The sequence below is a fragment of the Taudactylus pleione genome, unplaced genomic scaffold (genome assembly GCF_031769625.1).
Source record: "Taudactylus pleione unplaced genomic scaffold, aTauple2 ptg000114l, whole genome shotgun sequence".
In the NCBI taxonomy this organism is placed as follows: domain Eukaryota; kingdom Metazoa; phylum Chordata; class Amphibia; order Anura; family Myobatrachidae; genus Taudactylus; species Taudactylus pleione.
Genome location: NW_028284516.1, coordinates 29047007 through 29062129, shown reverse-complemented (window position 1 = coordinate 29062129; position 15123 = coordinate 29047007). Strand labels below are relative to the sequence as shown.

The following is a 15123-nucleotide window of genomic DNA, read 5'->3' as shown; positions in this document are numbered from 1 at the left end:
CTCTCCTTTTAAAAATGTAATCGCTGTCTAGTAAGAGCCAATCTGTGAATTGTCCACATCCTCAACGCCCTAATTTTTTCTTCTGCATTGGACCTGTGGATGTCCCATTTCCAGGCTGTAGTTTCCCATGGTTATGCCATTAAGTGTGCCCTTATATGTACTTCAAATGTTATGGAGAGAAAGTACTGTCTGTGACCGCATTGGTTGAGTGCTTTGTGACTTTTCGTCTTCATTACTCCTATAGACACAAAATTTTTTTAGTTGTCTTTAAGACTCTTCTGTGTGGGGAGGGAAAGTAGCTGTTTTGCATGAACATTATTAACTTACAAACACATAGGTGCTACTAAAGGTGATATTTATATAGAGGCTAGTGTAGAAGCCCTGACTGGGGTCTGGGGTGGATTAACAAATACATTGTCACTTTATATCTAGTCATGTGGTATTCTTTATTTTTTCAGGACATATAGATAAAATACCGGATATATAAATAGGTCATATTCCTGGAATATGAGGGGGTAACCTGGCATGATTTTTAAGGACATGAAATATTTATTAATGAGGTTTAACTTCACTTTACAGACAATTGATTTAACACATTATGTGTTCTCTTTATGCAATGTAGGCCTGATAGAGGCAGGAGAATTCGAGAACCTCCCATGGATTATGAAGATGATTTCCGAGAACAGTCAAATCGAAGACCAATTACTTCACTTACAAGGAGCAGGTAACTTAGTCGCCTGTAAAATCTCTTCATAAAAAGGAAGGACATCTGGTTTCGGGCACTATTTTACTGACTGCAGCCTCCTTGTTGCTGGGCTCCGGGGTAGGTGCATTCCTTGTTCAGCACCTCTTCCTTGGTACTCTTCCTATAGGGAAAGCCCGCCAAACGAGCCTGCCCTCAGACACTTGGAGCCAGCATTTGGAGTGCCAGCAGTTGCAGCTACACTTCCTTTAGGCCAGGCTCTCTCTCCTGCTCTGCTATCCCTTTTTTTCTCAAGAGCATTTTCTTAAGGTTGTCTGCGGAAGGAAACCTTTTTTATATCTATCCTTAATGCTTCTTGCTTTTGTGGTCTGTGCCTGAGGGGAATTAGCCACACATTATCTCTGTATCTGGAGGGCCTCTTCTCTTTTGGCTCAGGGCCTAAATTGCTCAGTGCAGGGTTTGGTTCAGGTATCATCATCCGTGGAGTGAAACTTGGATTTTGCCTCCATGTCTTGTACCCAGAAACTATCAATCCGGTTGTCCTTCAGTCCTGGGAGAGCTCCACTTTGGAAGTTTTTTCCCATGACAGTGGGGGTGTCAGTTTTAGCCTGACCTGGCGATGTCCTCACATGCAGGGGTGTAGGTGTTTTTGCGTGTTGTCAGACATGTGCTCATGAGGGAGAGGAACTGAAGGCTCCAGAAATGCTGTTGTTTAAAAGGAAAAAATAGCAAACTATTTATTTTCCTTGTTCCCTTCAGTTTGAGGATCTCCTGTGCTAGTTGTGGATTCTACCAGACCGCAGGTTGTAGGTCGCTCGCTGGTTACTATCATTTTGCCATTTTTCTTCTGTAGACAGTGACAAATGGGAATTTCAATGGATAGATACCCCGATTGCATGTTTTCATTCCTCACTACTGTTAATGTCAGGATTAGCAAATATACAAAAATTGAGACCACTCTAAAGTCCATTTTTATGGTGAATAGTGATTTGCTCAGGCCCGCCCATCCTGGGCTCCGCCTAAGTCAAGGGTGGGCAATAAGCGGCCCTCCAGCTGTTGTTGAACTACAAATCCCAGCATGCATTGCAAAATTTTTAGCATGGCCAAATAGCAAAACTGTGGCAGGGCATGCTGGGATGTGTAGTTTTACAACATCTGGGGGACCGCTTATTGCCCACCCCTAGCCTAAGTCAACAAGGAGATGGAGTGGTGGTCAGATCCGCTGGAAGAGGCCCTCCGGTCTGGTGGCCCCAACCTGGAATTACTCAATCTCATTGTTTATATTGCAGAGGCTGTTATTCGTGTCTGTCTTACTGGTGCCCAGATTTCTGTGTACATGGGGATATCCCCGGTTGAAGCTCCTTTGGTGCGCTACAGGGACAAATAGTTTGATTCCACCACTGATGCTTGGGTGAGGACAATTGGTACAAGGTGATATGTCCTAAACCTTTTCTTCACCACAGGTCTGCCAGCAGACAAACAAAAACTTCTGTTTCTGCGTGGAGCAATTCAGACTTTGCTCTCTTTTGGGAGTCATTTTCCGCATCCCATTGGATCAGAGTGGGATGGGATTTAATTCTAACGCATTTCTGGTTCAGAAGTAAGACAGCTCCTTCCAACCCATCCACATTTTAAAATCTCTTAATGTCTACCTTTATGTGGAGAGAATCAAAATTTAATTTTAAGGACTGTGATCAACAGCAAGGAGCAGTTATGACTGTCCATCCCCGGTCCATGGGAGTGACTTTCATCCCTAATTTGGATGACATAATCAAGGTGGTTTTCCCAGCCTTGATCCTAGACCATGTGATAGTGACAGTGGGGGCTTTGGAATTGCACGGTTGGATCATAATCATGCAGTGTCCAACCTTATTCCATTCAACAGCATACTCTTTCTGGGTATGCATTTTGATACCCAATAATAGCTGCTGTTCCTACAAGAGAACAAAATATTTTTGTCTTGACAAGTGCCTTGTCACGACCCTGAACAGTGGTGTTGGTGCACTTCTGTATGAGGCTTTGGAAGAAATTGTCTCAACATTCAAGGTGGTTTCGTATATGTTCTGTTCCGCAAGAGTTCCAGATCGTGTGGAACAAATCCCATTGGCTGTTATCTTCTCAATTGCTACTTTTGTTCGTTGGTGTTTACAGAGTGACAACATCAGCAGTGGTTGCTCGGTAACCATTTGGGACTAGACTCTGTCCTCAACCCCTGAGAATGAATCCATGAGTACCAGTCTTTCTCCAAGCTTCAGGCCATTAGTCATCAGAGAGTTGAGTCCACCTACCCAATAAATGCATTGGAGCTCAGAGTGATGTTCAACACCATGAACACTGCTCGATCCCTTCTACATGAAAGAGCAATGATAATCCAGGTGAAATAAGTAACAGCCGTGGTATACCTGAAACAGGGGGACACCAGAAGTGCACAGGCCATGAAGGAAACCGGTCCGGGTTATGAGGTGGGCTGGGCAAAATGTTCAGACTCTTGTCACAGTAATCATCCCAGACATCTACAACTGGGGGGCCATCTACCTCAGCCAGCTGAATACAACGTGGAGAGCTACTGCTTCAAGAATTTGAACAATGGGGTGATGTCAGTCTTTAGTTGGAAATTTACATTCTTATAGACCTGTTCTTTCCTGTAGTCATGCTACTGAGGGTACTTAAAAAGATAAAACTAGAAGCAGACCACATCATCCTGGTGGCCCTGGACTGGCCCAGTAGGTAATTGAATTCAGATTTTGTAGGCAGGGCAAATGTTCCTCTGTATTGCCACTCCATACAGCCAGACATGTTAAGCAAGGGTCCCTTCCAACGCTAGCTTTACCTGGTCTGGCTATTGAGGTAGTGATTCTAAAAGCCAACAGGTTTTCAGGCTAGTGCAGACAATGATGAAGGCTAAGAAGCAGTTCTCCATCCAGGAATTGTTATTGGGCCTAGTGTAAGCTTTCAGATGGCAAAATTACTTTTCTTTTGTCATGAGTGGCTTGATGCGTGGTTGCATCTCAGCTCCTTAAAGGTGTAGTGTCAGTCTTATCAGATTTCATCCCAATCCAGGAGCCCAGATGCTACATGTCCAGCCCCCATATATCCCTGTAGTTGTGCCTCATAGTCAGGGACTCAGTGCAAAATTAAGTTACCTTGAAGACTGTGTTTCTCCTGGCCGTTTCCATGGCCCAAAGGGTATCTGAACTGGGAGCTCTCTCTTGACCTCCTGGTTTTCCATGAGGATAGGGCTTTTTAGCCCAAGGTAGTCTCTCTGTTCCTCTTGAATCAGGAAATTGTGGTATGGCCATGTGCTGGGATTGTACACCAGATGATAAATGCTCTCTTACTTTCTTGGATGTGGTCCTCGCTGTATGGATTCATGTTCGCAGGACTAAAGCAGTTGCCTTTTTGTCCATTATGATTACAACATGCGAGGCTATCCAGCCTCTAAGCAGACCATCGTCCAGTGGATTACAATTTTATCTGCCAGGCTTACATCAGAGCAGGCGAGCTGGTTCCTGAAAATATGAGAGCCCATTCCACTCTCTCTGTGGGTGTTTAATGGGACACAAGGCACAGGGTCTCTGCTGTGCAGAATAACCTCTTGATCTTATGTTTAAACTTTCACTAAATTCTATAGCTTGGACACATTTACATCAAAGTAGTCTAGTTTTGGATGTAATGAGCTGCACTCTGCCCAGGCCCACTACCACCCATAGGGATAGTTTTGGGACGCTTTCCAGTGTCCCCCAGGAAAGAAAGAGAAAATTGGATTTTTGTATTTACTTTAAATCCTGTTCTATAATGTATAATGTGGGACACTGAACACCCTTCCTCGTGCTTCTCTTGTTTTTGGTCTCTGTCCTCTGTTGGTTTTGGTTGAACACCATTTCTTTCTCATTATATCCACCACTTTAACCAGAAATTTCTTTTCACTTTCTTAAGGTGCATATCCACTATACGAGTATAGAACGACTGTACGATTACAACATCGTAATCGTTCAATATCCTGTGCAGTGGATAATGTGCCCACACTGAACGATATGTCATTCAGTGCAGGTCCCTCCCTCATCCCCGAACATGCACAACCTGTTGATATCGTCAGGTTGGCCTGCATGTTCAGGCGATGACAGATGCCGGCAACGACCAGCGGGAGCGCGCATCGCTGGTCGTTGCCGGCATATACACTGCACGATTAATGAACGATAACGATGTCGTAATTTTTCTCGTGTAGTGGATAATGCGTCCTTACTCTTCCTAATAACTTTTTATATTGTGTTTTTATGAAGATTATTCTTTTAGCAACTTATTATTGAAATAATCCCAGAGATTTACTCTAAAATTAATTAGGCTAATTTTCCTGAGTATAGTGATGAGTACTTTTATTTAAAGACTCCAGTAAGATGTGCACATCACCCTTGAGAAGCAACAATGTTTGACAATCAGTTTTCCAAGCAGCAGTACTATTAAGAATTGTATATATAAATATAGGATATATAATTATATACGTGTACATTATTTTTTTTACATTAGCTAAGGAAGTTTATTTTTGTTATCCTGCCCTCTTACATACTTCCCAATATTTAGACATCTGGCCAAAATAAGCCTTGCCGCCAATCTACCAACTCCCCATCCTGGTTTGCCCACAGATGTCCAATTTGAGATTGAAACACTGGCCACTTTTGTGTAAACTCTGCCCGTTTTGAGGGCTGCTTATCAGGAGCGTTGAGATGTATGCATTAAGTATAAATACAAGTCCGTGTTGAATGTGTATGAATAAAATAATATCTGGGTGAAAGAGCAATAGCCAAACAGCTATCTGTTGGGAGTATGCTATTTACTAAACACTGAAAGCCGTTAGAGATTGCCGACATTTATTGATTTTCATGCGCTGTAATCTCCGGTTTACAATTTCATGGCTGTCTTGAAGTTACAATGACTATGTTTTAAGTTCCCGTTGCAACTATCCTGTATTTTTCTTTTCCTCCATAGACCAAAAATGGATTTCCCAATTCAACCCCCAGAGCGCTCAAAGTCTGCAAATGTGAAGGATGAAAACTTTTCCAATAGCCTTCTGCTTGGTATGATTGTGATGTGTGTTGTGATGTGTTTTTTTTTGTTTTAAATCAGAATGAATATTTTCTTATTTTAATGAAGTAAAATGAAGAAGTGTATATTATATTTGCAGTCACAAAACCTTTGGATAGAAAACAAATGAACAGTAATACCCAATAATAAGCAAGAATGATGATTAATGTGACCCACACACAGGTACATCAGGTCATGTGCAACTCAAGCTTGGTCCTGCATATTTTTCTCTTTTTCGCCCAAAAATGCATCTTCGTTGCAACCAGATCCGACAAACCTCTTCAGGAGTCTGCACTGATTAATTTGATATGTGACACTCGTATATCTGTGTGCTACGGAGTCTGAATCTGTAAGTGCTGCGATGCAATGGCCTTTTTTTTTTTTATCACGCCTTCGTATACAGCAGGGGTGGGAAACCTTTTTTCTGCCGAGGGCCATTTTTATATATATAACATTATTTGCCAGCCAGGTGCAGACCACGCCCCCTCTGTGTGATGCCACACGGACAGGGCCACAATCGCCCGTGATTACAGCAATGTCTGGAGCATCCTGAGGATGCTCCGGGGAGCTGTAAGGGCAGCAGTGTGACCGTCTTTAGCGTCCTAAGGATGCTCCAGGCGGCACTGCTGCATAGATTCTGGCTGCAGGGTGCCATTCTAGGCACCCTACTAGCCAGATGAGGCTAGCAGAAAAAAGCCAGACCAAATGAGTTAGAGGGCCTTATACGGCCCACGGGCCTGAGGTTCCCCATCCCTGGTTTACAGACTCAAAGGCACACAAATATCTCATATCAAATTATTCAACGCAGTTCCCTGGGTGCTAGCATATTTTTGTGTTTCTAAAGTACACTTTTAAAAAATGTGAAAAATCCACCTGCTACAAGCACCCGCAACCCTAAAAATGCCTGCCCCACCCATACAGCCCCCCAAGAAACCTATTTAGCTAGTTTTTATCCTTGTCCTCCCACTTTTTTCATTTTCGCCCCAAAATTAATTTTTTGGGGTGTTGTAAGGTATCTTTTTTTTTTTTTGGCTGATTTGTCCTTTGGGGGATGTCCAAAGGGTTCTGAATCAATTCCCCACATTTGCACCCCAATATAGAGATTTTGCACTTTTTTCCACCTACCATTCAGTGGAGAAACTTTTGTAGGCGAATTGGTCCCGGAATTGAATTTGGAGATAAGTCGCAAACAGGCGAAAAACAGCAATATGCCAAATTTATTTAGCCGATTACGGCTTTTCGCGTGTAATTGAATCCGGCCATTAGACGCATTTTCGGGTGATCGGGATGCAAAAAAGACGCACAGTGCATGCCGAGTCGCACAGGACCTGTTGTCTTGCTAGTGCCAAGTGTCTTGCGACACATGGTATATTGTTGCTAGGTGTATGAGGACACATCTGTAATACTGGTTTTAGATGCCAAAGACACCAAGGTTTTCAATAATGTGTTCTCTATGATTGTGATAAGAATATTTCTCAACTATACTATCTTATTTATTTGAATTTTCACCAACAATGAAGGAATCATAATTTGGAGCACATTTTCCAATTAATAGCTTATTATCCTTGATTTATATGGTGACAAATGGTGTCTGCAGTGCTGTACAACGTACATAAACAGTATGAACAAAACAAGAAAAAAAGACTTAAGCTGGGTACACACCTAAAAGATATATCTGCAGATGATGGTTGTTCATACACACTGATCAACCATAATCTGTCACCTGGCCGGGGATCGCACCACGACTCCCTCCCCTCGGCTGCCGCTGCAAGTGTACGGGTGGTCGGCTGATCGCCAATACACACAGCGCGATGGACAGATATATCTGCCATTGGCTGTGCAGCACAGCCGACACAAAATGTCTGTGAATTACGTCATTCGCAGACATATCGATGGTACACACTGGCCGATCGCACACGATATATTGGCCGATTAATTGATTGGCCAATATGTCTTCCATTGTCTACCCAGCATAACAGTACAGAACATTGCAGCACATGGACATGGTTTATAAACATTGCTGCATCAGCGGCCCTAGTACCGAAATGCGCAGTAGACAGAACCTAAGGGACAGGTGGGGATGAAGGCAGTGGGGAGGAGATGATGATATAAGTGAGGGGAGGAAAGCACAGGAGGGAAGAGGGCCCTGCTCGTGAGAGCTTACATTCTAATGGGGTTACTTAATAAGTACTGAGACATCCTTGGATTTTAGCAATAAATGATGTTCCAGCATAGATTGAAAGAAAATAGTCCCAAATTTCCTAACAAGGTGTTGCTTAATATCTTATTGCCCAGAATACACCGGATACTGTACCAAAACATAGTGATTGGCTCTACAATTTCAAAACTTTCAATGCACTTTAGAGTACAGAGCCTGGCTAGGACAGTGACTATAGTGACTCAGAAGTTTGTTATATTTGCAGTATACACTATGTTTATAGATATTTTACAGACCCTGAAGCTGGTTACTCTATTCTCATCCCAAGTCAGGATTTCATTCTTATATTATTTGTCTGCTCAGTTTTCTCTTGGCAGGAAGTGCATTGATCACAGTAATACTTTCCTGATTTATGGGATTTATTTTACATCAGTACTTTATAATCAATGTTTCCCAATCTTCCAGGTGGAGAAGACAAAGGTGATACCCAGAAAAGAAGGAAAGAGAATTACAGACAGGAACTAATGGAGCAGATGGCAGAACAGCAGAGAAACAAAAGACGGTACATGTGTGATTAAATAATGTATTCCAAAGGCAAGGCCTTATAAACAAATACACGTCTTCATGGGAAAATAGGTCTTTAGATTTATTCTTGTTGGGTACAACCTAGGATTCCAATGGGGGGAATTCAATTCAACGCGATGTTGAATAGCCGCGGAAGGGAGCTCCCGCAGCTATTCAATACACCGCGCTGTGTGGTCGGAGAATGCTGGTTATCGCGCCTTAACAAGGATGTTAAGGCCGTGTTAACCGGCATCCTCTGACCAAAGTGCCGGGCACGCTGCTGTTAGCGGCGCGCTAAGCAGAAAAACAGCTGCGCGCCCGGCACTTTGATCGGATTTCTCCTCTCATTCCCAGGGGGGTGCGAGAAGAAATCCTTAGCGCGCCGAAACAGCGTGGTGAAGTGAATAGCTGCGGGAGCTCCCTCCCGCGGCTATTTAACATCGCGTTGAATTGGGGGGAATTCAATGTATGCTATAGGTATTCACTGCTCCCCAAACCAGCCACAAAATGATCATTAAAGGTTGAATCAGCTGCCTTAGTGAGGATGAGTGATCGCACTGAACTCAAAAAATGTGGGTCCCAGGGACCCCTCACTTTAAAGAATTGGGGGCCTCCACAGTTTATGGGTCCCATCACAATTTATGCCCCATTGTCTGTAGTGCGTAAAAACGCGATATAGCGCATATTTTGCACTGAGCATGACATGTGGAGAAGGTCACAGGGGTGGGAGGGGAGAGTGCACAGTAAAGCAGAAGGGGTACAGACGTGGGGAGAGGGGAACAGGGGCACAGAGGTGGGACGGCAGAGTACACAGGAGAGCAGAAGTGGTACAAACATAGGGAGAGGGGAACGGGGCACAGAGGTGGGACGGCAGAGTACACAGGAGAGCAGAAGGGGTACAGACATGGGGAGAGGGGAACAGGGGGCACAGAGGTGGGACTGCAGAGTACACAGGAGAGCAAGTGAACAGGGGGCACAGAGGTGGGACGGCAGAGTACACAGGACAGCAGAAGGGGTACAAACATGGGGAGAGGGGAACAGGGGGCACAGAGGTGGGACTGCAGAGTACACAGGAGAGCAAGTGAACAGGGGGCACAGAGGTGGGACGGCAGAGTACACAGGACAGCAGAAGGGGTACAAACATGGGGAGAGGGGAACAGGGGGCACAGAGGTGGGACGGCAGAGTACACAGGAGAGCAGAAGTGGTACAAACATAGGGAGAGGGGAACGGGGCACAGAGGTGGGACGGCAGAGTACACAGGAGAGCAGAAGGGGTACAGACATGGGGAGAGGGGAACAGGGGGCACAGAGGTGGGACTGCAGAGTACACAGGAGAGCAAGTGAACAGGGGGCACAGAGGTGGGACGGCAGAGTACACAGGACAGCAGAAGGGGTACAAACATGGGGAGAGGGGAACAGGGGGCACAGAGGTGGGACGGCAGAGTACACAGGAGAGCAGAAGGGGTACAAACATGGGGAGAGGGGAACAGGGGGCACAGAGGTGGGATGGCAGAGTACACAGGAGAGCAGAAGGGGTACAAACATAGGGAGAGGGGAACAGGGGGCACAGAGGTGGAAGGGCAGAGTACACAGGAAAGCAAAAGGGGTACAGACATGGGGAGAGGGGAACGGAGCACAGAGATGGGATGGCAGAGTACACAGGAGAGCAGAAGGGGTACAAACATAGGGAGAGGGGAACAGGGGGCACAGAGGTGGGATGGCAGAGTACACAGGAGAGCAGAAGGGGTACAAACATAGGGAGAGGGGAACAGGGGGCACAGAGGTGGGATGGCAGAGTACACAGGAGAGCAGAAGGGGTACAGACATGGGGAGAGGGGAACGGGGCACAGAGGTGGGACGGCAGAGTACACGGGAGAGCAGTAGGGGTACAGACATGGGGAGAGGGGAACAGGGGCACAGCGGTGGGACAGCAGAGTACACAGGAGAGATGAAGGGAACGGGGCACAGAGGTGGGATGGCAGAGTACACAGGAAAGCAAAAGCGGTACAGACATGGGGAGAGGGGAACAGGGGGCACAGAGGTGGGGCGGCAGAGTACACAGGAAAGCAAAAGCGGTACAGACATGGGGAGAGGGGAACGGAGCACAGAGGTGGGATGGCAGAGTACACAGGAAAGCAAAAGGGGTACAGACATAGGGAGAGGGGAACAGGGGGCACAGAGGTGGGATGGCAGAGTACACAGGAGAGCAGAAGGGGTACAGACATGGGGAGAGGGGAACGGGGCACAGAGGTGGGACGGCAGAGTACACGGGAGAGCAGTAGGGGTACAGACATGGGGAGAGGGGAACAGGGGCACAGCGGTGGGACAGCAGAGTACACAGGAGAGATGAAGGGAACGGAGCACAGAGGTGGGATGGCAGAGTACACAGGAAAGCAAAAGCGGTACAGACATGGGGAGAGGGGAACAGGGGGCACAGAGGTGGGGCGGCAGAGTACACAGGAAAGCAAAAGCGGTACAGACATGGGGAGAGGGGAACGGAGCACAGAGGTGGGATGGCAGAGTACACAGGAAAGCAAAAGGGGTACAGACATGGGGAGGGGGGAACAGGGGGCACAGAGGTGGGGCGGCAGAGTACACAGGAAAGCAAAAGGGGTACAGACATGGGGAGAGCGGAACGGAGCACAGAAGTGGGACGGCAGAGTACACGGGAGAGCAGAAGGGGTACAGACATGGGGAGAGGGGAACAGGGGCACAGCGGTGGGACAGCAGAGTACACAGGAGAGATGAAGGGAACGGGGCACAGAGGTGGGATGGCAGAGTACATAGGAAAGCAAAAGGGGTACAGACATGGGGAGAGGGGAACGGGGCACAGAGGTTGGGCGGCAGAGTACACAGGAAAGCAAAAGGGGTACAGACATGGGGAGAGGGGAACGGAGCACAGAGGTGGGATGGCAGAGTACACAGGAGAGCAGAAGGGGTACAGACATGGGGAGAGGGGAACAGGGGGCGCAAAGGTGGGAGGGAAGAGTACACAGGAGAGCAGAAGGGGAACAAGGGTGGGAGGGCAGAGTATGATTTAATAAGGGTCATAATCTATGTATATAACAGTAAAGACCAATGGTTTTATCAATGAGAAATATCAAACAGGTCACTCCAAATTGTTTTATTACCGTAAGTGTCTGTGGCACACCATAGTTATACCCCGAAACGTGCATCACTGAATAATAGGGCCCTCAGTGTCTCAAAAGCTTGGTGCTGTAACCCGCAGTACTTCTAGGCAGACTCTTCAGCTGAACTCTCCTCTCCTTGTGTTGTGGGGATCCTCTGGCCATGGTGGTGAACAGCAGGTGGCGCCCTGTCACAGCTTTCTGCAGGGTGCTTAATGAATAGGTATGAGAGGAGTTGCATAATTCACTTGATGGAAACGGATCTCTGTCTGTCTCATAGGTGAACTCAAACTGCAGCTGCCTCCTAGTGGCAGATCAGTTGTGAGGGGGCTGGAGGTTGACAGTCTGGCTGTAGTGGTGTTGTCCCATCGCTGTCCTCAGCTGCTATACTCTGAATTATTTTAATCCACTGGAAGAGGCACTTGCGGTCCTCCATACTGTGTACTCCAAGCTCATCCTTGCATAGGCACTCTAGGAAGCAGGCCACCTGGAGCAGCACGGACGTCAGGTGGAACGCACAGCCGGTGGGGATTGGATGAGATGCCGCCGGGGTGATTGGTTGGTGAATGCTGCTGGCGGTGATATGACCGCCACAGCAGCCAGTCACTGCCGGAAGCATCTCTGCAATGGTGATTGGCTGCTCTGTGGTGCACACACAGCGCGTCCTGTGGGACCTGGTCACTTTTAAAAACCGAGTCAGTCACTTCCTGTATCGCGTAATAAAGCGCTAAAGCATGTATTTTGCGATCATTGGTGGATGATTCTTGGGACCTTAAAATCAAATGAGACCTCAAATTGTGCCACTAACAAACTTATGCTCTTGTTAGCTGTCCTTTGATCACATATGTTGGCAATATACCTTTTTCTACGAATTTATGTTATGTGAAAATACGTTATATACGCACAGAATTCCTCTTTCAATGTCTGCTGATGGTTGATGGTGCTGTAATTGTTTCATTGGTTATCAGTGTACTGATGTTTGTTCCCAAAAGTTACTAATGTTACACCCATCAGCCACAACATAAAACCACCTGTCTAAAATTGTGTACTTCCCCCTCTTGCCACCAAAACAGCTCTGATCCATCAAGCATGGACTCCACTAGACCTCTGAAGGCGTCCTGTGGTATCTGGCATCAAGATGTTAGCACCAGATCCTTTAAGTCCTGTAAGATGCGAGGTGCAGCCTCCATGACTAGTACTTATTTTTCCAGCACATCCCACAGATGCTCGATCTGATTAAGATCTGGGGAATTTGGAGGCCAAGTCAACGCATTGAGCTCTTTGTCATGTTCCTCAAACCATTCCTGAACAATGTTTGCTGTGTGGCAGGGTGCATTATCCTGCTGAAAGAGGCTACTACCATCAGGGAATACCGTTGCCATGGAGGAGTGTACTTTGTTTGCAACAATGTTTAGGTAGATGGTACATGTCAAAGTAAAATTCTCCTGCCAGGACCCAAGGTTTCCCAGCAGAACATTGCTCAGAGCATCACAGTGCCTCCGCAGGCTTGCCTTCTTCCCCTAAAGCATCCTGATGCCATCTATTCCCCAGGAAAACAATGCACACGCACCCGGCCGTCAACCTGATGTAAAAGAAAAAGTGATTCATCAGACCAGGCCACCTTCTTCCATTGCTCCATGGTCCAGTTCTGATGCTCACATGCCCCTTGACAGGCGTGAGCATGGGCACTCTGACTTGTCTGCAGCAAACTGCGATGTTGCACTGTGTGTTCTGACTCCTTCCTATCATAGCCAGTGTTAACTTTTTCAGCAATTTGTGCCACAGTAGCTATTCTGTAGGATAGGACCACTCCCCTCATGCATCAGTGAGCCTTGGACGCCCATGACCCTGTCACCAGTACCAGTTGACCCTCCTTGGACTACTTTTGGTAGGTACTAACCCAGAGCCGGCCCTAGCCAATTTGGTGCCCTAGGCCAAATTTTGACTTGTGCCCCCTACACACACACACTTACATATATATATATATATATATATATATATATATATATACACGCACACACACGCTGACACATAATGTGTATATATGTGTGTATGTGTGTATATATATATATATATATATATATATATATATATATACACACACACATACATGTTTACCCCCAGTCAGTGTCTGTCTGCAGACTTGAAGGGAACCCCTCCTCCCCTTACCCCCCTAGGATCAGCCACTGGGTGGTCCTGCCTAGCGGCAGAGGGTCCTCCCTCTTCAAGTTCTAAGTCTTTGTGTTCCACTCTGTCCCTGTCCCGGCCCCAGTCCAGTCAGGATGTCACTCGCCTAAATTACTTTATTCCCCCTATTCACAATTCAAATGCTGGGCTGCTCCAGTAGCAGCCATCTTTGAAAAGGATGCAATGACTCATGGGATTTGTAGTTTCTCTTTTACTGCTAAGAGTCTGAGCAGTAAATAAACCTACAAATCCCATGTCACTCCACTTTCTTCTCTGGCCGGTCGGGTATTCCATGGGGCTGACAGCTGACTCGTCTCAGCTGCCCAGTGCCCAACCCTAACTGTCTATGGCCGGGGCGGCCAGGTCCCGGCTGGTACCCGCAGCTGACCCCAGCCTCTACTGCCTATCGGATGCCCCTGGGCATTCCAGTTGCCCCTTGGCATTTGCTTATTATGCCTATGACTAGGGCCTGCTCTGTGTAACTAGCCACTACATATAGGGAACACCCCACAAGACCTGCTGTTTTGGAGATCACTTACTGCATAATATATCCTACCCTTTGGCAGCTGCCATTGTAATTAAGATAGTCAATGTTATTCACTTCACCTGTCAGTGGGTTTAATGTTAAGGCTGAGGGGTGTATATTGGGAAATTTGATCATATGCTCTTGCCTGTTAATACAGTTTATGCAGAAATGAGTGTACATATATCCTAATGTGTATAAAACATTTTGCAGAGAGAAAGAACTGGAACTGAAGGTTGCAGCATCTGGGGCAATCGATCCGGAGAAGCAGGTGAGTCCACTGAAGTTGCTCTGTGTTCTACAGTTATAGGATGCTCTTAATTACAGAGGGTTTTACTCATAGCTTGAGGTTATGCTTACTGTTACCATTACTTACAGTCATTGGGAGGCCAAATAGCACCAACAGAAGTAGTAAGTACAAAATAAGCACCAGTTGTAGGAGAATAATCACTGGTAGAGAAGTACAAAAGGTTATAAGTGTCTCACAGGAGTATAGTAGCAGTGATGTTTGATGATAATTTTCTGCACACATTCAGGTAGTTCCAATGGGATGGGTACGGAATGTCGGCAGTCAGTATCCCCACAGGGTTAGAGTGTCGACACTTGTCGGCCAGTATTCTAACCCTCCCCCTCTCCCTAACCTAGTTCTTGTATGTATTTTCTAGTTCTTGTATGTATTTACACTGTGACTAACTGAATGGATCCACAACTATTAAACATAATCTTGTGGGTTATTCAGATTTGACATAACCTGGTGTTCAGTGTTACTTTTCTCCTACAT

General features: G+C 46.3%; 1 protein-coding gene across 4 annotated transcripts in view; it reads left to right on the top strand.

The window, feature by feature from the left end:
* Nucleotides 1-15123, top strand: part of CSPP1 (centrosome and spindle pole associated protein 1) — a 124656-nt gene that overhangs the window by 54235 nt on the left and 55298 nt on the right. For 3 of the 4 annotated variants that reach the window (XM_088471485.1, XM_088471484.1, XM_088471487.1), the window contains 4 exons: nucleotides 623-724; nucleotides 5687-5775; nucleotides 8406-8502; nucleotides 14556-14613. In XM_088471485.1, coding sequence (XP_088327611.1) covers nucleotides 623-724; nucleotides 5687-5775; nucleotides 8406-8502; nucleotides 14556-14613 — 346 coding nt within the window. The remainder of the gene's footprint in view (nucleotides 1-622; nucleotides 725-5686; nucleotides 5776-8405; nucleotides 8503-14555; nucleotides 14614-15123) is intronic. The other variant, XM_088471486.1, reaches the window with a different exon arrangement.